Source organism: Pan paniscus, chromosome 6, assembly GCF_029289425.2.
Source record: "Pan paniscus chromosome 6, NHGRI_mPanPan1-v2.0_pri, whole genome shotgun sequence".
Taxonomy (NCBI): domain Eukaryota; kingdom Metazoa; phylum Chordata; class Mammalia; order Primates; family Hominidae; genus Pan; species Pan paniscus.
In genome coordinates, this window is record NC_073255.2 from 180,459,528 (window position 1) to 180,480,199 (window position 20,672).

At 42.3% G+C, this 20,672-nt stretch overlaps 1 protein-coding gene across 6 annotated transcripts in view; it reads right to left on the minus strand.

The window, feature by feature from the left end:
• Positions 1–8,437: 8,437 nt before the first annotated feature.
• TCAF2 (TRPM8 channel associated factor 2) overlaps positions 8,438–20,672 on the minus strand; it is a 30,840-nt gene continuing 18,605 nt past the window's right edge. For all 6 annotated transcript variants that reach the window (XM_034965157.3, XM_008973983.4, XM_034965158.3 and 3 more), the window contains 6 exons: positions 17,821–18,813; positions 17,115–17,212; positions 15,621–15,834; positions 15,043–15,282; positions 13,806–14,143; positions 8,438–11,124 (listed from right to left, as the gene is read on the minus strand). In XM_034965157.3, coding sequence (XP_034821048.2) covers positions 10,870–11,124; positions 13,806–14,143; positions 15,043–15,282; positions 15,621–15,834; positions 17,115–17,212; positions 17,821–18,813 — 2,138 coding nt within the window. In that variant the 3' untranslated portion in view covers positions 8,438–10,869. The remainder of the gene's footprint in view (positions 11,125–13,805; positions 14,144–15,042; positions 15,283–15,620; positions 15,835–17,114; positions 17,213–17,820; positions 18,814–20,672) is intronic.

Here is a 20,672-nt window from a genome sequence, read left to right on the forward strand (position 1 = left end):
TTTACTCATGGTACAAATAGTATTAATCATAAAAAAGATTAATAACTTTGACTACTTTAAAATTAAGAAATTGTGTTTATTAAAATACACCACAAGAAGAGTGAAAATTGGCCCAGAGTGGGAAAAGCTGTTGGCCACACATGTAACTGACCAAGTTTATATATCTAAAACATTGTGACATACAGAAAATCTGATAGAAAAATACACAAGAAAATGGAATGAGCACTTCAAAATAAAAGCAAAAATCAAACGTTTAGTTAATATATGCAAAGCTGCTTAACATCATTAGTAATGAGGAAAATGCAAATTAAAACCACAATAATATATTACTATGCACTCATCACTTTGGAAAAAAAAAGTATCTCATAATATCAAGTGTTCCTAAGGATCTAGAGCAATGGAAACTCATATACTCTAAGTGATATGATTTATCTTTGACTTGTCTTTATCTACAGCTTGGTTTTATCTAACAAAGTTGAAGCTATGCACATTCTATGATACAGCAATTCCTTTCCTAGGGTATACCAGAGAAACTCTCGCACAGATATACATGTAAAGGATGTTTGTAGTATCAGATAGGCTCCAAATAAAAACAATCAAAAACCAATCAGCAGCAAAATAGATTAACTGATTGTATTATAGTTATATAATTGAGTATTAGGCAGAAAGAAAAATGAAGTAGAGCTACACAAATCAACACAGACGATGTCACAGTATTGCACTAAAGAAGCAAGTCATGAAAGATTACATAAAATATAACTTTCTTGTATTCTTATACAGTTTAAAACAAGTTAAAACTAAACTATGTAGTTTAAGTTTGTGCACATAGGTAGTAAAACTAAAGGAGCAAAAGGAATGATCACAGAAGTCAGATTAGTGTTCCATCTGGTGGTAGGAGAGGGACAATGAACTTGGAGGAACATATGGTGGACTTCAATTATTGGCAACATTCTATTTCTTAATCTGTTGCTGATCTGATTGTTCCCTTTATAATTATTATTTAAATTGTACATGTGCTTTTAGATACTTTTTTTGTGAGCACAATGTATTTCATTTAAAAAAGAATATTGTTGGGTTGCATCTTCTGACACTAAAAGTAAACTGGTTTAGGAAATTTTTATGGATAACACAAGTAGAGAGCATATTGACCAGTCAATTGCTTCATGGGAAGGGTAACATAAATATCTCTTTTAAATTAAAACCAGGGCAAGAGACTGTGTTTGCCACAATGGGAACAATTTCGCTGTTTCAGTTGGTGATCAGGAGCTGAAAGGTTTTCTAAATGGCCACAAGGGAGAGACAAAGAACAAAGATTCTATGCAGAGGACACAGAACTTAAAATGTCTAGGGTTCATTCAAGATAGGAGTGACTTTAATTCCCTTTAGCAGTGCATGTTATTCCATTTTAACAATATTTGTGAGCAGTAGGAGCTTTGACGGTCCCATTTAGTGTGACCAACCACTAAGGCTTTAATTTTTTCTGAAACTGTTTTGAAATACTAATTTTTCAAATAAGTCAGGGACTTTAAGGCATTCAGGGGAGGAAATATAGGCAGGGTCATTTTATATAAAGGTAGGGTCCTCTTTAAGGCTGGTCGCTGTTGCTCATGCCTGCAATCCCAGCACTCTGGGAGGCCAAGGCAGGTGGATCACATGAGGCAGGAGTTCGAGACCAACATGGCCAAACCCTGTCTCTACTAAAAATACACAAATTAGCTGGGCACGGTGGCAAACGCTTGTAGACCCAGCTATTTGGGAGGCTCAGGCAGGAGAATCACTTGAATGCAGAAGGCAGAGATTACAGTGAGTTGAGATTGCATGACTGCACTCCAGCCTGGGCAACAGAGCGAGACTCCATCTCAAAAACAAACAAAATCACCACCAACAACAACAACAATAAAAACCCACTTCTTTAAAACTTAAAAGTGATCATTATTACTTCCCTAAAGTATTCTAGGGTGATTTCTGCCTCTTGAAATGTCTCCAGTTATTTAGATTTTACAGCTATTGGAGCTAATAACCTATGGGAACGTATGTGGTCCCTTATCCAATGCTTTTAGACATAATGAGAGGAGTTGGGGCATCCTTAAAAATGATAAAAACCTTGAGTGTAAGACCCGCTTCCTCTAAGACTCCATCAAGCTCTTATTTTGAAGTACAGAATCTTTAAAACCCTCCAGTCTAGGTTGGACACGGTCTTGGTATTGGAAAAAAAATCAATTGTATATCCTGAGCGAAGTGTTCCTTGGATGAATGACCTTTACTGTAAAGTAACTGCTTTTTGTGTAACTAGGAATAACCTGATTGGTTTTGGCAGTTGGACTCTGCTTGCTCTGTGATTCAGTATTCAGACACATAGTCTAATGCAGGCAGAGTTACAGGCGATGGCAGATCCAGTAACTCTATAGGACAGTATGCTGGCTGAGAGTGTGGGCTCCAACTTCTAGGGTTGGAAATGTGGCTTCACAGCTTACTAGTTCTCAGCAAAATGAAGAGAGTAATTGTACTTACTTTGTAGGAATGTTGTGAGCATAAATAAATATAAAAGCACTTAAAACAGTTTCTGAAAAGAAGCGGTTTATTGATGATTCACCTAACTTACACTGATATCGTTGGGAGTAAATGTGGTCTGGAAAATAGATTTTTAGGGTCATTGCTTGAATGGGATTATGAAATTATATAAAAGCACAATATATTTTTTGTTATAACTCCCCTGTCTGCTACAATAATTCACGGAATCTTCCCATATGTAACTTTACTAATTCAAACCTGAATGGTCCTCATTTTAACTACCTGTTCAAATGATTTGTTATTTAAGACAAAAACTATGTGGCTGGGAGTAGACTGCATGATCCTATTAAAAGAAGTATCGTTTGTGAGGGTGAATCAGTCTCATGCATTGAATATGTATTTATCTAAGTGAAGCACACAGCTGCTTAGGTTCCAGTCTGCAGACCCAGGAAAGCATTGTTCCAACTGAGTGCCTTACCTAAGTGCTGAGAATTTTTTTTTTAATCATTGTGAGTGTCCTTGCATGGCTTGGTTCTCCACAGTGGGGCCAATTACACTGGACTTTAATTTCCAAATCTCCACCTAAGTTTTGCTTTTTTAGCAACAGAGAGTGATATGGCCAGGCTTTGTGTCCCCACCCAAATATCACCTTGAATTGTAATACCTAGGTGTTGAGGGAGAGAGCTGGTTGGAGGTGATTGGATCATGGGGGCCAGTTCCCCGCCATGCTGTTCTCATGATAGTGAGTGAGTTCTGAAGAGATCCGATGTTTTATTAAGTGTTTGGTAGTTTCTCTCTTGCTCTCTCATCACTTGTCTGCCACCATGTAAGACATGCTTGCTTTCCTTTTTGCGATGATTGTAAGTTTCCTGAGACTGCCCCAGGCTTGCAAAATTGTGAGCCAACTAAACGTCTTTCCTTTATAAATTACTCAGTCTTGGGTATTTCTTCATAGCAATGTGAAAATGAACTAATACAGACAGTTAGTTGTTTTAGGGCTATTAAGGGCCTAGGAATAAAAAGCAGTGGCTTTGTTGTTAATTCTCCCCTTCCATCTGTACTGCACAATAAAGATGATTGGGTTTTTTTCAGATTATTCTTGATGAAAAGGACAATACATTCAAGAACATTTTATAAATTTGTTGGTAGCCTAGGAAAAAGAAACAAAGGGATCTTTCTTATTGAATTTTAAAACAGAAATGGCTCATCAAACTGCTCCATTGGGCTGCCTTTGGGTTTATCCCCTTGATATGAGGTAATATGATATTTGAAGTGGTGTCTGGGAAGCTGTTCCTCAGGTAAGCTCTTGGTTACTCCTCAGGGTGAGGACTTTTTCTCTCCATCTGTTACTCAACTTCTTTGTTCTCTAGATCTCCAGCTTGAGAGATAGTTTACAATTTCTATCTTAATTTTTTCTCAACACCATTTTTCCCAACCTATGCTTAACATTGCAAAATGATGCTCTCTCCCTTTATCATCTTGAAGAGTTTATAGAGATGATGGTTATTTTTTTTATGAAAAAAGTTTCTCATGGCTTTCCCAAATGAAAAGTGAATCAGTACAAAGAGTTGTGTGTAGAAAATGTAGGAACTTCTGCAAGCTGAGTACGGGACCAAACTATCCTCCTATCAGAACTGGGAAGTGCACCAATCTTGCACAAGAAGGCTTTTCAAAATGGAAGCCAGGCATGGTACTAAAGACCTTGCAGCAGGAACAAGTTCATGAAAATAATATCCTGAGAAACACAATCATGCCATGCCTATAAGGAGATAGCATTGACTGAAAAGTAGCTCTCCTTCTTTGGAAACCTTGACCACATTTAACGTCTTGGCTGACCTGCTGTTCATGTGCTAGCTACGTGCTGCTGAGGCCATATTAGCGGGGGGCACTTTTGATCTTAGATGAATCAGTGTATCAGAGATGTACCTGAGCAATACTCAGAAAGGTCTGGTTTCTATTTCAAAGTTTCTGGTGAAGACAGCCTAGGGGCCTGAAGAAATAACTTATCATAGGAAACTAGGTTAGATTCAAAAGTGGAACAACAATTTGAAGTAGGCTAATAGCATCTTTTTGTTTTCTTCTACAGAAATGGAGACTAACAGATCAGATGCACCGGTATGAAGTTGCCATGTATAGGCATCTCAGCTGCCTTGTTTTGGAGCTGGGAGGCCATATAAAATAATTTGAATTTTTTTTAGGGGGGTCTTAATTTGTCATTACTGTTATTGTGGGATATATCCCTGTTCCAGAACCTAATAACATGGCAGAACAGGAAAAATGTTAATTCAAAATGAAAGTATCTACACTGTAGTTAACTTTGGCTGGAAATGTTAGCAGAGGAGAGGAATTGACATCGAAATGTAGTAGAAATAGGGCCCAGGAAATGTCAGATAAATACTTTTTTCACCAAAATACAGAAACTCTTGAAAATAGCTTATACTATTCACTGACCAAGTCCCAAGGAAAAGGAGAAATAAGAATTAATGGAAAATTCACTCTCACAATGCAGCCTGTATTCAGAAGCTAAAAATAGGAGAATGGTTCTAATCGCACTAAAGCTTCTTTCTGGAATAGTGAAACCATTTTCTTGAATAGGGATAAATAACAGAGGTATTTTCTTCTTCTTCTTCTTTCTTTTTCTTTTCTTTTCTTTTTTCTTTTTTCTTTTTTTTTTTTTGAGACAGAGTCTCACTCTTTTGCCCAGGTTGGAGTGCAGTGGCACGATCTCAGCTCAGGGCAACCTCGGCCTCCTGGATTCAAGTGATTCTCCTGCCTCAGATTCCCAAGTAGCTGGAATTACAGGCATGTGCCACCACACCCAGTTAATTTTTGTATTTTCAGTAGAGACAGGGTTTTGTCATGTTGGCCAGGCTGGTGTGGAACGCCAGACCTCAGGTGATCCGCCTAAAGACAGCAAACATATACAATAGTTGGAAATCCTCATCTAGTCTTCTCCCATTATCATACATTCTTGTTAGTAATGTGTTAATACAATAGACCCCTACACCAAAACTGATATGTGACAGGCCCTGCCCTTGGGGCTGTAGATACAGCTGTGAATAGGGTAGGTCTAGTCCCTGTCCTTGTGAAGCTTCCATGTAGTGGGAAAGAGAGATTTTAAACAAATAATTACAAATTTGATGACTGATATATAAAGGAAGTTACAGGTTTTATCGGAACATGAGGCTTAGAGACACGGCTCGAGGAAATGACCTCTGGGTTAAGAGCTGAAGAAAAAAAGAAAACCTTAAAAATACTGATACCCCAATCCAAAGTAATATAGAGAAGTGCCGTCCCTTCTCCAAGGCCACCACTAGCTCATAAAATGCCTCTGTGTGAATTAGAGAATGTCGCTCTTGCTATCCTGGCTGGCTCAGTGGTGGCACCCCAGTGGCCCACCTTTGTGTGTGACCCAAATGGCACGTCCACAAAGTGTGTCCCTTCTCCACAGGGCAGGTTTTGTTTTATTAAAAATACAACACTAAACACTATTTTATCAAATTTAGCTAATGGAGAAAATATACGTTGAAATTATTCACATTTGAAAAAGATTGCAGACCATTCAAGTTTAATTAAGTCCTGGTTAAAGATACTTAAATATTTGACAGGAAAAAACAAAAAGTGAAAATGTTTTTATTTCTTATGATAAATATAAATGATAAATGAGTCCTCACTCTGAAAATATAGCTCTAAAAAAGGACATTTTTCTAGTTGACTTTTGTTGTCGTTCTACCCAAAAGGAAGCCCAAACATCAGAAACTTCTCTATTCTATTGTGAAGTGGAGGGAAGGACAGGTGGAAGAAAGGAATGACCCAGGAGCACAGAACAATCTGTAGAAATGAGAAGGAGGGCCGCATTCGCCCTGAAATGTGTGCATCACAGCTGGAATAAAGAAAGCAAGGGATAGAGGTGGGAGGCAAATCTGGAAACACTTGCAGAGACAAAATCATGGAAGACTATGTTGGCATGCAAGCTGTGTTGTAAATTTTAATACAGTTTATATCTATCTTGTTTAAAAGGTGTCATGCTTGCATAGGGTAGAAAACATATGTGGTAGAAATACAATACTAAATTACTAACAAAGAGCTTATAAGAAAAACAACAGGAATCTGCCCAAACCCTACTCTGTCTTTATCTCCCCTGTTTCTCTACTCTTTCAATCCTACTCTCCCTAAGAAATTATTTCAAAACTTAAAAAAACAAGTCTTCTACTTCTCTTTTTTTCTTTTCTTTTTTCTTTTTTTTGGACGGAGTCTCCCTCTATTGCCCAGGCTACGGTGCAGTGGCGCGATCTCAGCTCACTGCAACCTCCAGCGATTCTCCTGCCTCAGCCTCCTGAGTAGCTGGGACTACAGGCATGAGCCACTGCACCCAGCTAATTCTGCATTTTTTTTAGTAGAGATGTGGTTTCACCATATTGGCCAGGCTGGTCTCGAACTCCTGACCTCGTGATCCACCCGCCTCGGCCTGCCAAAGTGTTGGGATTACAGGCGTGAACCACTGCACCTGGCAAAAGTCTTTTACTTCTATAGGTATAAATAGTAGACTTACACCATTACAATTTTACTACAAAATTTCTAAACATAGGCAAAAGTTGAATAAGGATCCTTCAAGAGCCCCTTCACTTAGCTTCAATAACAAACAACATTTGGCACTGTCATTACCAATTCTCCAGTACCAAAGAAAATGTATGCTTCCCAGTACAGCCAGTAAAAGTCTGTGGTATGCACTTCATCACCCTGGCAAGGGCCACCTTCCCATCACTTGAACCAATCCTTGTTGGAAGGTATGGACAATTAGATGAGCCAGGCATGGATTCTGTGCCCACTCCTGCCAACAGTGTGGGCCAACCCCTTCCAAACCAAGTGGACTCTGTGTTGAGGTTGGTGTACCAAAGGAAACCAAAGGAAAACTGATGGGGCTTTTAGCAAAGCAATTGAGTGGCTCATGGGAGGGAAAAGCAAACCAAACCCATGTCCTGTACAGTAGTGATTGGACAAAAATATACAGTCCAAGGGAAATTATAAGCATTAGTTCCAAAGTGAGACAAGCTAGATTCAGTATCTATCCTACTGTTCACAGGACATGTTTTTTTCTTTGGGTTGGTTCCAAGACCATCCAATAATTTTCTTCCAATAATTTTTCTAGACTTAGAACTGTGAAATTATGGAAGTAAATGTCTCAGAAATCAGGGATTATCCCTATCACTGGCAGCAAATTAGTTTCTGTGAATAGACAAAATAATCTGAGAATACTGCAGTTACAATTAACTATAAACTTAAAAACAAGAGGCAAAGTCACAGTCTCTCTGTATGAGAGACAAGGAGCTACAGGCTCCAACTTCTACCAGGAAGTGTGTGTGTGTGTAAGAAGCCAGATATTGTCTCTGTCTCTAGGGCAATCTATTAAACCCAGCAATATCCATCATTTTACCCTAACATCACTGTTGAGAACACCAGTTCTGCAACCTACAGAATGGGAGAAAATTTTTGCAAGCTACCCATCTGACAAGTTCTTATATCCAGAATCTGCAAGGGACTTAAACAAATTTACAACAACAACAAAAAAACATCAAAAAGTGGGCAAAGGATATGAACAGACACTTCTCAAAAGAGGACATTTATGTGGCCAATAAACATGAAAAAAAGCTCATCATTACTGGTCATTAGGGAAATGTAAATCAAAACCACAATGGGGTACCATCTCATGCCAGTTAGAACGGCGATCATTAAAAAGTCAGGAAAGAACAGATGTTGGTGAGGCTGTGGAGAAACAGGAATGCTTTTACACTGTTGTTGGGAGTGTAAATTAGTTCAACCATTGTGGAAGACAATGTGATGATTCCTCAACGATCTAGAACCAGAAATACCATTTGGCCCAGCAATCCCATTACTGGGTATATACCCAAAGGACTATAAACCATTCTACTATAAAGACACATGCACACATACTTTTATTGCAGCATTATTTACAATAGCAAAGACTTGGAACCAACCCAAATGCCCACCAATGATAGACTGGATAAAGAAAATATGGCATATATACCATTGAATACTATGCAGCCATGAAAAAGAATGAGTTCATGTCCTTTGCAGGGACATGGATGAAGCTGGAAGCCATAATTCTCAGCAAACTAACACAGGAACAGAAAACCAAACAACACATGTTCTCACTCATAAGTGGGAGATGAAAAATGAGAACAAATGGACACAGGGAGGGAAACATCACACTGGGGCCTGTCGGGAGGTTGGGGGCAATGGGAGGGAGAGCATTAGGACAAATATCTAATGCATGCAGAGCTTAAAATCTAGATGATTGATTGATAGGTGTAGCAAACCACCATGGCACATGTATACCTATGTAACAAACCTGCACATTCTGCACGTGTATCCCAGAACTTAAAGGAAAAAAAAAAAAAAGAACATCAGTTCTGGAGTTGAATTTCCTGAGTTCAAATTCCTTCTCTACCCAAGGCTGGATTACCCAAAGGCAGACAAATCACATTCTGAGGCAGGCAGACAATCAGATACCAACACCTTTTGGAAGTTAAACTTGTTATTGAATGAAAATTCAGTAGTAAACATTGGAAAAATCCAGACCTGGTTGAACATATTTTCATCCATTTTCTAGGTGACATTTTGTTTAAATTGTAAACCATTCATGAAGAATAAGTTCCACAATGTTTTCATTGCTATGGGCTTCAGTTAAACCCTGGTTCTTCCTCTTATTCACTTTGTGACTTCAAAAAACTTATTTTATGTCCCTTAGTGTCAGTTTCCTCATGTACGAAATGGGGATCATACTAGTACCTACCCCAGAGGTCTGCTGGGAAGATAACATTAAATCACTCACAGTAAATAGCTCACGCAATGCCTGGAACATACTAATCACTCATTATGTGTTAGGTGTCATTACTGTTCTTTCCTTTGACAAATACTTCATGAACACCTTTGATGTGTAAAGCCCCTGGCAAAGGGTACTAGAGAAATAAAAGGAAATTATCTAGAATTGGGAATTTGTTAAATATGCTGACGGGATTCAACAAAAGACATGCCCTAAATTAGTTCTCCTAATGGGAAGCCACTCTACTCTCAACAAAGCCTAAGGAATGGTATTCAAAACAAACAACAATATGGTCTAAAAGTAAACTGGAGAAAGTAGCTAGGCATACACTCATTAATCCCAGAGACAAATCTCCAATGAGAACTCCCTCTAACCGAAGAGTCAAGATGGGCTAGAATGAGATTAAGACAAAGCTCAGGGGATGCTGGGGTGTGGGTTGATTAAGTGAGGATTACATCCGCTGCACCCAGTAATCCTGTTCCAGAGTGAAGCCCACTGTGCCTGTGGACCCCCCACCACTTGACAGTGCCTTGATTCCGTGGTGACCAGAGGAGTCAGATGCCTGTTTTGTGGTATGAACGAATGGGCATATAGACTTAGTAGCAGCTGTTAACATGACTTTGTCCTTTGGTTGAAGGGCAAAGGGCAAACCCTGGAAGATGGAGCTAATCCCAAAGACCCAACCCCACAGCTCTGTGACACTCAGTTTGAGCACATGCCATTTTTCTTTGGGTTAGGTTATACCCGAGAATCCTTCCAGAAGTGGGAGAAAAAATGTAGAAAGGGCTAGGATACTGCTGACAACTACCATTATTGATACCATGTCTGGGAAAACATTGACATTCTCTAAATATACAAGGACTGAATGCTAACCCCAAGGGGGTCAACACTGAAGTGAGATTCAGCACCCAGGATGTGCACGCTAGACTAGACACCGTAACAGTCCACTATGGGACCAGGAGAAATCAAACAACAGCTTTGCAAGGAAAAGATTTGTATCCTCATGTCATGGATGTCATGGATGTGAAGACAGAAACAGAGAGGTGGAGTGATTTTCCATAGAACCAAAGCTGGTTTGGGGCTCTCTCCACTATTCCAGTGTGTCTCCCTTGCTATTTGAAAACTTCTTAAAGCATAATAAATTAGAAGCCTTGTTCAGGGGTGGCAGGGATGAGAAAGGGATATCAGGTTGTTATGGGAACCCGTGGTCTTTAGAGCTATTGGTCAAAAATAAAAGCCTCAGGATGGCAGGATGAAAGATCCTCTCTGGAAGACTAAGAGGTGAAGTGAGTCTCTTGGGGAAAGCAATAGTGTAAGCAGAAAAACAATAAAAAGAAGCACAAGGCACCTTTTACAGAAAGGGGTTCCATTTTTCTTATGACCTTGGCCACCATCTAGTGGTCAGGCTTGGAAGCGGGATTCAGGCTCCAGATACTGAGCACGCATGGCCAAAGCCCCATGGTGGAGTTGACGGCGTGACCCTGCCTTTTCTCTCCCGCCTTGTGGGGCATCATTTACTCCCTGGCACGGAGGTACACTTGCATGGGGTTTTCCTGCCACTCTGGTAGGGAGGCCAGGCTGTCAGCCACCTCCTTCTGGACAGGCCAGCCCCAGGCCTCAAAGAAGGGAACCAGATTCTTCTTCACTTTTTCAGAGAACTTCTTCACCCATAGATTCATCCTGCCAGTGTTGTCTTTGGGGAGGTGAGAGAGGGTCTGGTACTCAGCAAAGAGCTGGGTGAATGGCTCCCACCCGAAGGCCTCTTGGAGCTGAAAAGGGAAAGAAGGAACAGAATGAGGTGTCAAGTTTGCAAAAGTGACGTGACATGTGCGTTCTTAAATATATTTCATTCACATGATCACCTCCCCTCAATCGTTACCTTCATCCTGGGTATGTGCCCCTATCTCCCCACTCTGCCCCTGCACAATAATGCAATCTTGTTGGCTCATTCCTCCTCTTGGCCACAAAACAACACCCCCTGAATCTAGTGGGGGTGCTCAGGGGAAACCTAATGTCTGAATAGAGGTAAATACTCAAGAAATGTCCACTATTAGTATCTTTAAACAATTGTCTTCCCAGATCTCAAGTGTTTTCCTCAGCATCAGGACAGGTTTGGGCCTGACTGAGATGAGAAACCCTCACTTCCTACGTATCTGGCCTATTGAGATTCTAAAAGCTGCGAACCTCCAATACTATACTTTCCAGACATCATAATAATCCTTATTTTTTAATAGCCATCTCGGACCTGTGGCTATCTGCAATGATACAAAATTGCTCTGTAGAACACTGCATTTAGGGCAGAAAAAGAAAAAAATCCAGCCTGTCTCGAGGGGCTAAAAATGAGAGTGGCTCATACTTCATAAGGGGCAGCTCTCCGGAAAGCCCTTGGCAGAAGGCCCTTGTTTACTAAGATTATACAAATTTCCAGTTAGCGGGGATCTGGGGTTTCACATCCCCACTCTCCCTTTAATAGATGAGCATTCTCTGACTGTAGCTCATAAAAGCCCAAGGACAGATAACACCACCGAAGCCAAGCCTCCCTCAGAGTCTCACTGTCGTATCCTTATTATTGCTCATCTGTTCTCACTGGCTTGCTCTTTGACACTTATTAATCAATACATCAATAAATTAAGCATTTATTAAACATTTAACATGTATTAGACACCCACACACCGCCAGCTACTGTGCTAGGCAAACATCATTAAGAGCTCTTGTCCTTCTAGAGAACACTGGCCAAAGGGAGAAACACACGTAAATAAACACATTGCTAAAACTGTTGGTTTATCAAGGAGGTGATGTCCAGGAGAGAAAGGGACAACAGAGCTGAATTTGGACAGGTGACTTGACAGCTAATGGACAAGATGTTCCAGCATGATTCAGCAGCAGGAAGCAAACAAGGGGAGGCACAGAAGCCAAAACAGCAAGATGTGTCCATAACCATAAGCAGGTTGGCATGCCGAAGGGTAAATGTGGAGGTGAGAGCAGTAGGAGATGTAGCTAGAGGTGCTGGTGAGGCTGGTCATGAAGGGCCTCCTATGCCCTGCTGATGAGCTTTGACTTTACCCTATATGTGCCAGAGAACACTGTAAGCATTTGATAGACAGAGTATTAACATTATTTTGGAAGGAGTGTAAGGAAGATGGATCATAGAGGATTGAGGCAAGATGCTGGGACAACTTAGAAGGCTACTGGAATACACTGAGGGAAGACTAACGAGGCCTGAGCTAAGGCAGCAGCAGCACGGATGCTGGGGAGAAGCCCTCTAGCAGGAAGAGGAGTCAGAAGGTGCCTGTTTATCCTGAGGCCAAGTCTCAGACTTGGTCTCTCTAGAGCTATTGAGAACTGATATTCAGGGCTCCACAGTGAGTAGGTAGCAGACTAGGACAGAATTAGGGCTTAAACTTACAGTTTAGGGGCAACCTACCATTGTGGTCAGTGGTCCTGTATACCCCCAGACTTGCTATCTAAGGATATGGAAATGAATGCAATACAAAGTTACCTCATTGACTGGGACTGTCTCACATTCACTCTTCAGAAAATTAGTGAAAGGCACAAAAAACTAAGAGAGGGTATGGCAATGTGAAAGCCTGGGGCTTGTCATTACGTCCTGATTTTAAGTTCTAGGTCCTTCACTTAAATGGGGGCTACTGGAGAGATTGCTTAAATTCTTTAAAATAGTGTGTGCCTCTGTGAAAAGTGGGCCAGACAGCTCCTATCCATAGAGCTGTGGGAGACATTGCAGGAGATCTGAAAGGGGAACAACATTGACAACTCGAAAACATCGACATTCAATGCAGGGCTAGCGGAGGGGGCAGGGGTTTGTGTTTATTTCACAGGAAGTAGATTTGCTTTATGAATTCAGTGTTCTACTATTGGGTTGACTGGCTCTTCATTTTAAATCATTTTGGCTTCAAGTGGGGTGATGGATGATGAGACCCTTGTTAGCAGATTTGTCTCCAACAATGCCTTCTTATTGTAATGCAGCTGCATTGCAGACACCCTCTGTTATTATAAAAAAGGGTAACTCATTTGACTCATAAAACTCAGGTGAAACAAAACAAAACTAAACAAAACAATGACCATTTATGGAACACTTATTAGGAGACCAAGAACAAAACCAGTGAGGGCAAGAGCTGTGATTCAGCTGCAGGAATGTCTAATAGAGTTTCTGCCCTTGAATAATATGCTATATTTCTATTTTTTTCATAATATTTTTCATTTCCTCTTACATTGCAAAATCAGAAGGTGAGTGAGACAGGTGCCATTCTCTCTGCCTTAGAGGGGTATAACCCAAGAAGCACCACCCTGCGGCCCAGTCCCTCTCATTTCCAGGGAAGGTGGAGGTCCAGGCTGGTGGAGTGGTGAAGGAGGTGGAGAGCTACTGGGATCCAGGTCGCTACATGACTGAGGGGTCTGGTCATCCCCTTCTCCCGGAATTTCTGCTCAGTACCTGTAGATATGTTTCCAGGGCTGTCCACACATTCCAGTCACACAGCGGGGCTCCCTTTCCCAGGTGGGCCTTGATTCTCCTCTCTCGCTCTGGAGGGCTCAGAGCCTCGTGGGCCTGAGCCCTGGGGATCCCCAGGACTGTTTCATGCACGTAGACTGACCAAAGGTTGCAGGTGGCCTCAGTAGTGTGTGGGGGGAACTCCCATCCATGCCGCTGTTGGTTGTGGCCCAGCTCATGGATGGGGCCCCACACACCCCTGCTCCTCATGTCCATCTCATTGATGATCTCCTTCACAGACTCCAGGTGGCACATGATGGGGTATCCTGAATGCATCCAGCCTGGGAACACAGAAGGAAGAGATGAGCATTGAGGAGGGTCCGCCCAAACTATCTCCTTCATTCTTCTCCATTATTGGACTTTTCTGGTTATCCCCAATAATTGCAGAATCTCTGTGCTGATTGGAAAGCAAATAGCTTTCCCCTACTTGGTCAGAAACTGAATAGTACCTAATCCCCTTCTTAGTCTCTCACACCTGAGTTGTGGCCTCCTCCTCAATCTGGCCCTGGAGAATTTGGTTATACTTTACATAGTCATTCTTGCTGTAATTCGACACCTTCATTTTGTGTGTGTGAATGTCCTTTACATGTCAGTCTGAGATATGATGTCCTATGACTGGATCTGAGATCCTTGAGGGCTAGAACAGTGTCATTCTTTCTTCCCCATGTATACTACTTTTGTCCAAATTTACACTCTATGACAGAGATAATTTTTGTCCTTATTTGAAGGTATGAAAATTGAGGTCCAAAGAACTTTCCCCATGTGGGATCCAGAGTTCCTTATTTTTCTTCCTATGTACCTCTTTCTTTTTAACCACTCAGTACTTACCATAAACCTCCTTACGTATTTCCTCTTTTCATTTTCAACTCTGGCTTATGTTTGAAGAAAATAGTTGATTTTCTATGTTGTCCTTGAAATGACTCTGGTTGCCATCTATGAATTCCCAATACAACGTTTTCTGAGATTGTTCTACCATCCAGTGAAATCTCACCTTGTAGATGTCAATAATTTGTTTTTCACATGTAAACATTCTTTCATCCCCCTCATGGTGAATGTCTTTTATATCTTTTTCCCTTGCTTTACTAATAAAATTATGCTTACACATTTTGGACATTCATAAAAGGCAAAGTAATAGATACATGGTTTCCACTGACTAGGAGGATTCCCTGGGAGCACCCACCAGCTGAGATCTGCACATCAGCCACAATCCTCTCGGGATGGTGGAAAGGGAAGGGCTCAGCCGCCAGCCTGGCCACAGCCTGCATCATCTCATCCCAGAGGCGGAGCACAGGCTCGGGGTCCTTCAGGGCCTGGAGGTTTGTGGTTGGCACTGTCAGGATGATGTTGTCCGTGGCCAGCTCTCCCCAGGGAGCCAGGTTCTCCTGCATCTGCCTCTTCCACTCCTCCAGTGATGTCTTACCTGGGAATAAATATCATGGAACCTACCACACCCACGTCTCCCACTTCCCTTGAGCTGAAAAATACCATTTGAACTCTGGAAGAACATTGCAATAATGAACTACTATCACAGGCGTCTATAGGCTGTAAAGTGAAGAAAAGGCTTCTGACTCTTCTCTTTGTCTGCCTTGAAGTCTCCATGGACACAGGGTATTCCATATCTTCTGCCTCCATGTTCCCTCCCAACAGTTCTTCCTCTTTCTCTCCACCAAACCTCATCCCTCTCCCATTTAGCTACCACCCCACAGTTCCCACGGCATCTGCCGCTCTTCCTCCTCCCTAAATGTTCACTCCACTTACCCAGCTTGTAGTATGGGGCAGGCACAGCTCCCCTGATAGTGACAGACACAGGGCCTAGTTGGCTGCCCTTGGGCACGATGACGTAGAGGAGGCCGCCCCAGAGGCAGGAGACTGACTGTTCAGTCCTGTCCATACAGCATTGGTGAGTCACCACGGGGGCTCGAGATAGCTTCCTGGCCTTGGTTAGGTCATCGGTGTGGCAGCCAATCTGTACCTGGACAGGTGATTCCACCAAGCGTTGCAGGAATTAGAGTCTTTGTGATGCCTTGTGATGTGCGTGTGAGGTTGTGTAGATGGAAGGTATTAGACAAACATGCCCATGAAACCCCAGCTTCCCTTTTCTATGTGCTAGGCATGGAAACTTATGAAATTTTAGAACTCCAAAGTCATTTGGACTTCAAGGCATTTAAAATCATTTTTCTAAGGATTTAAACAGCTCCACTATAAGTCTTCACCTGACATGAATTGGTGAGAGACCAGGCTGATCCTGGCAAAGGTCTTGTGTCTTTCTGCCAGGCAAAATCCTGGGCTCTTCTAGCAGGACCTAAGCCAGTCTGGGGATGCTGATATTGAGGATGAGCTGGGGGACTCTGCTCTGTCCTCTGTGAACACACAGGAGGCCCATCCAGAGTGAGTGAGGTTGATTCTCTTTCCCTCTTTGCCCAGAGCTTCCCTTTCTGGCCGCCAGATGGGTGGAGATCTGTTTTGTCTGGAGTCCTGGGGTTGCTTTTCTTTGGTTTGATATAAGCAAGCTCCAGAAAGAATGCTGACAGAAAAGGGACCCTAGCTGTGGTAGGAAGTGGCCCTCAGAGTCAAGGAGACAGGATGAATTTAAATTCTGCATGTAGGGCATATTTGGGGAGTGATGGGATTATGCACACCCTTCAGGTGTCAAGATAAAGAGATAAAACCAGAGTTTGTGCAGAAGGAGCTTGCTGACACACAGCCCAAATTTCTACCGCATGTTTCATACTAACTCCCTCTGAGTTTGCACATGGGACCCATGAGGAGGCATGAAGAGGTAACTGCCCATGCCCGAGGATTTTCCAGCCCTTCCTTTTCTTTCCATCAATCACCTACTAATCACAGAATCCACTCCCTACACCTTTTCTACTAAAGTAACTCTTTAAAATAAGTACAGTGGGACAGATTTGAGCTGGGCTCCTGTCTCCTTGTTAATCAAATTGCAATAAAATGTGTTTTTTTTTTGTTTTTTTGTTTTTTTTTTTTTTTGGTGAAAAACTCAAGTGTCATAGTTTTGGCTTCTAGTCCATTCTGCAGTGAGCTTCTCTTGCTTGATAACACTAGGCACTTCAGTCACTCACTTAGATGCCCTGAAATTTAGCTGCTTCACCTGTAAAATCTGTAAAATGGGCAGAATAATCCATCTCTGTACTCCTGGCAGCATTGCCATGAGCTGGAACTAGACAGTGATTGAGAATGACACAGCTCTACGGTTTTGAGAGGTGGCAGATGTGGGTGTTCAGACCTTACCCTCAGGCCAGCAGAGGCAGCAGCTTCAGACAGTGAGACTTCTGCATTTTGTCCTTCCAGGAGGTAGAGCCCGGTACTCACCCAGCAATCATTGTTGCCTGGCAAAAGTCACAGAGAAGGCTCAGTTCTTCCTTCCTATGTGAGTATATCTCCACTTGGGGCCTCCCAGCCCCTCGCAGTGGTACAGCTTCTCCCCTGTGTATTTCAAATCATCCACACTTCTTAGACTCATCCCCTCTAAACCTTAAGCAGTGTCCCAATCCCCATCTTCTTGAAAGACCTGATGAAGAATGGAGTCAGCTGGGCCCAGTGGCTCACGACTGTAATCCCAGCACTTTGGGAGGCCGAGGCAGGTGGATCACCTGAGGTCAGGAGTTCCAGACCAGCCTTACCATTACGGTGAAACTCCCTCTCTACTAAAAATACAAAAATTAGCCAGGCATGGTGGCGTGTGCCTGTAGTCCCAGCAACTCAGGAGGCTGAGAGAGGAGAATTGCTTAAACCCAGGAGGGGGAGGTTGCATGAGCTGAGATCGCGCCACTGCATTCCAACCTGGATGACAGAGTGAGACTCTGTCTCAAAAAAAAAAAAAAGAATGGGGTCAATCTTCCTGAGGGTAAGTACCTGCAATGTCCTGTGTAGTGTCAGCCAATCCCACTTTCCCCTACATCTTTAATGTTCTGGGCACTCTCTCCTGTTTTCATACCTGGGTTGATTCCGTTGATCTCCACAGTGATGGGGTGTTTTGAGGGGTACAAACTGGAGGAGCAGGTCCAGGTGCCAAGCCCCTGGGCCAGCTGGGAGCAGTCAGTTCCAGAGTGAGCCAGCCCAGTGGCCAGGGAGAGCACGGCAGCCTCATAGGAGTCACTGGCAACTGGATTTTCCCGGCTCACAGCTGGGAGGCCAGACCCTCGTAGCATCTTCCTCAGGAGCCTGTGCAGGGATATGTAAGCAGGGACCCCCTCCGCAGGAATCTGTAGGAAGGCTGCACCATCAACTCTCAACTTTGCCAGACAGCTCTTTTCCAAGTTCCCATTCTCGTGGTTCAGTATAGCCTGGAATTCAGAGAGCGCCTTGCGGAAGTGGTAGCTTCTCATCTCAGGGGTGGGAACGGGGAAGCAGCCTGCTTTGAGAGTCTGAGGCAGGATGCTGAGGCCAAAGCAGTTGAGGATGATGTTACCAGGGAAGCCAGCCAAGGGGCAGTGGCCAGGGTTCTGGGAGGCCCACCACCAGGCCTGGCCCCCAATCAGCAGCCCCCCACCCTCAGCCACAAACTCCTGCAGCTGCTTAGCCTCCTTGTCACTGTACGCCTTGCAGCAGTAGACACACAAGTCGCTGTTCAGATGGGGCTCCAGGCTGCATTGCAGGCCATGCTCCAATAGGAGAGGACACAGATCTTTTAGATTTGTGTTCACCCCAACTTTGCCTGTCTGGCCTCTGGCCAGCCAGCGCACTGCATTGAGCAAGAAGGGCCCCATCTTGGGAGCACAGAGCAGGCACTCGTGGGCAGCCAGGACCACCCGGCCCCGGCCATAGTGAGCAGCCGCCAGGAAGCAGTTGAGTGAGGCATCCAGCCCCAGAGGGAAGGCCAGGGCTCCATGCACCAGCAGCTGTGAGGGGACTCCCCCTGTCCTGATGTCCAGCTCTGAGATCCCCTCCAGGAGCTGCTGCTGGTCCTGCCTTGACATCCTCCCCACAGCTGAAAGAGACAGGAGAAACAATGAGGCTACAGTCAGTTAATGAGCCACTGAATCGAACTCATTGAGTAGAGAAATCTATGTGCAGGTAAGAAGATTGCATGGTTCATGTCAATCTTCACATTCTTACTAATATTAGGATTTTAGCATGCTAATATCATTTATTTTTATCATGTTTAAGGCATATTTTTTCACTTTTTTTTACAACTGATGGCATATTATTTAATTGGCAACGTTTAGTCTTTCTTTCTTTCTTTCTTTTTTTATTTGAGATGGAGTTTCGCTCTGTCGCCAGGCTAGAGTGCAGTGGCACAATCTCGGCTCACTGCAACCTCCACCTACCGGGTTCAAGCAATTCTCCTGTCTCAGCCTCCCGAGAAGCTGGGACTACAGGTGCCCACCACACCCAGCTAATTTTTGTATTTTTAGTAGAGACGGGGTTTCACCATGCTGGCCAGGATGGTCTGGATCTCTTGACCTTGTGATCTGCCAGCCTCAGCCTCCCAAAGTGCTGGGACTACAGGTGTAAGCCACCATGCCCGGCCTGGTCTTTCTTAGTGATACATAAAATAATGGCATTTCTCACAATCAATTTGTCATAGATTTGAGGAAACGCTATAGAGGTAGTGCCCTTACTTGCATGTCTTAAAATCCACATTTTCTAAATGAACACCTCCAGGAATTCCTCCCATTTAGTCAACCATGTGTTGAATATTTTGGCTTCAGTTTCTTGACTTTTAAAATAATTAAACATATAAACAAATAAAGTTAGAAAAACTAGTTTATTATGCCCAGAGAAAGTAGTACTGCTTATGAATTTCTCGATCTAACTTTCTGCAAAGGAAGGCTGTAAAAACACCAAATCTGGACTCTCCATAGGGTAGTTCTGATCTAGGAACACATCACAAGTAAATTGTTTAACACTACGCTTGAAGATTTATACAAACACACACTGTTTTTAAAACTTCACTTAGATCTGGTTAGAGTATTCACTTCTTCTTATTAAGGAATGGTCAAAATGTAATGAATCAAGAAAAGGCTTTGTATTTCAAGAATTTTTTTTAAACAATTTGTATATACTGTAAATGTCAAGCAATAGGAGGTTGGTTAAATAAATTATGGTTAACAATAGATTGCAAACCATATAGTAATTAAAATAATTATTATGTAATTTGAAAAATGCTTAATGGAAAAAGTTTTAAAATTAGATTCCAGGATACCATGCTCTAAATAAGCCAAATTTTGGGGCAAAAAAAATAAAAAACCATGAAACCAGACATAGAAGCAGAACCTAAAGCATATTTATCAAAATATCTTTGCTTAAAAAAAATGTCTTCAGTGGTAGTCTTGGCTGGTGGGATTTTAGGTCATTTTAATTATCTTTATAAAACTTTATTCTCTCAAATTTTAAAATTAACATCTACTTCTCTTATAATTAAAAATTAAATGTTATATTTTTTAAAAAGTATAGTTTATTTATTCCAGTAGTAAAACATTATTGAAAAATGTAACTCTTGTGCAGATTCTCTTTAATTTCTTTTCAGCATGAAAATGAGGAGATGGCATGTCTTAGTTTTGTCATCCCATTTTCAGACTCACATGGCAAATGTCATAGAGTTCAGGTATCAGTTCTGCCTGTGGCTTTTTGTTACCTGTTGGAACTCAAGATATTTTGGGGAGTTAATGACATTGAGCTACAAGACTTAATAATAAAAAATTCCACTCTAAGTGTTCTTAGCATCTTCTCACAGGCACCTGGCAAAGCCTCAGCTAACGGTAGTAAAACTTCAATATGGAAAGCTGCAGTTACTTGCAGATATCCTCTCCACAGCTAATTAAAATGACTGCATATATTCATCCA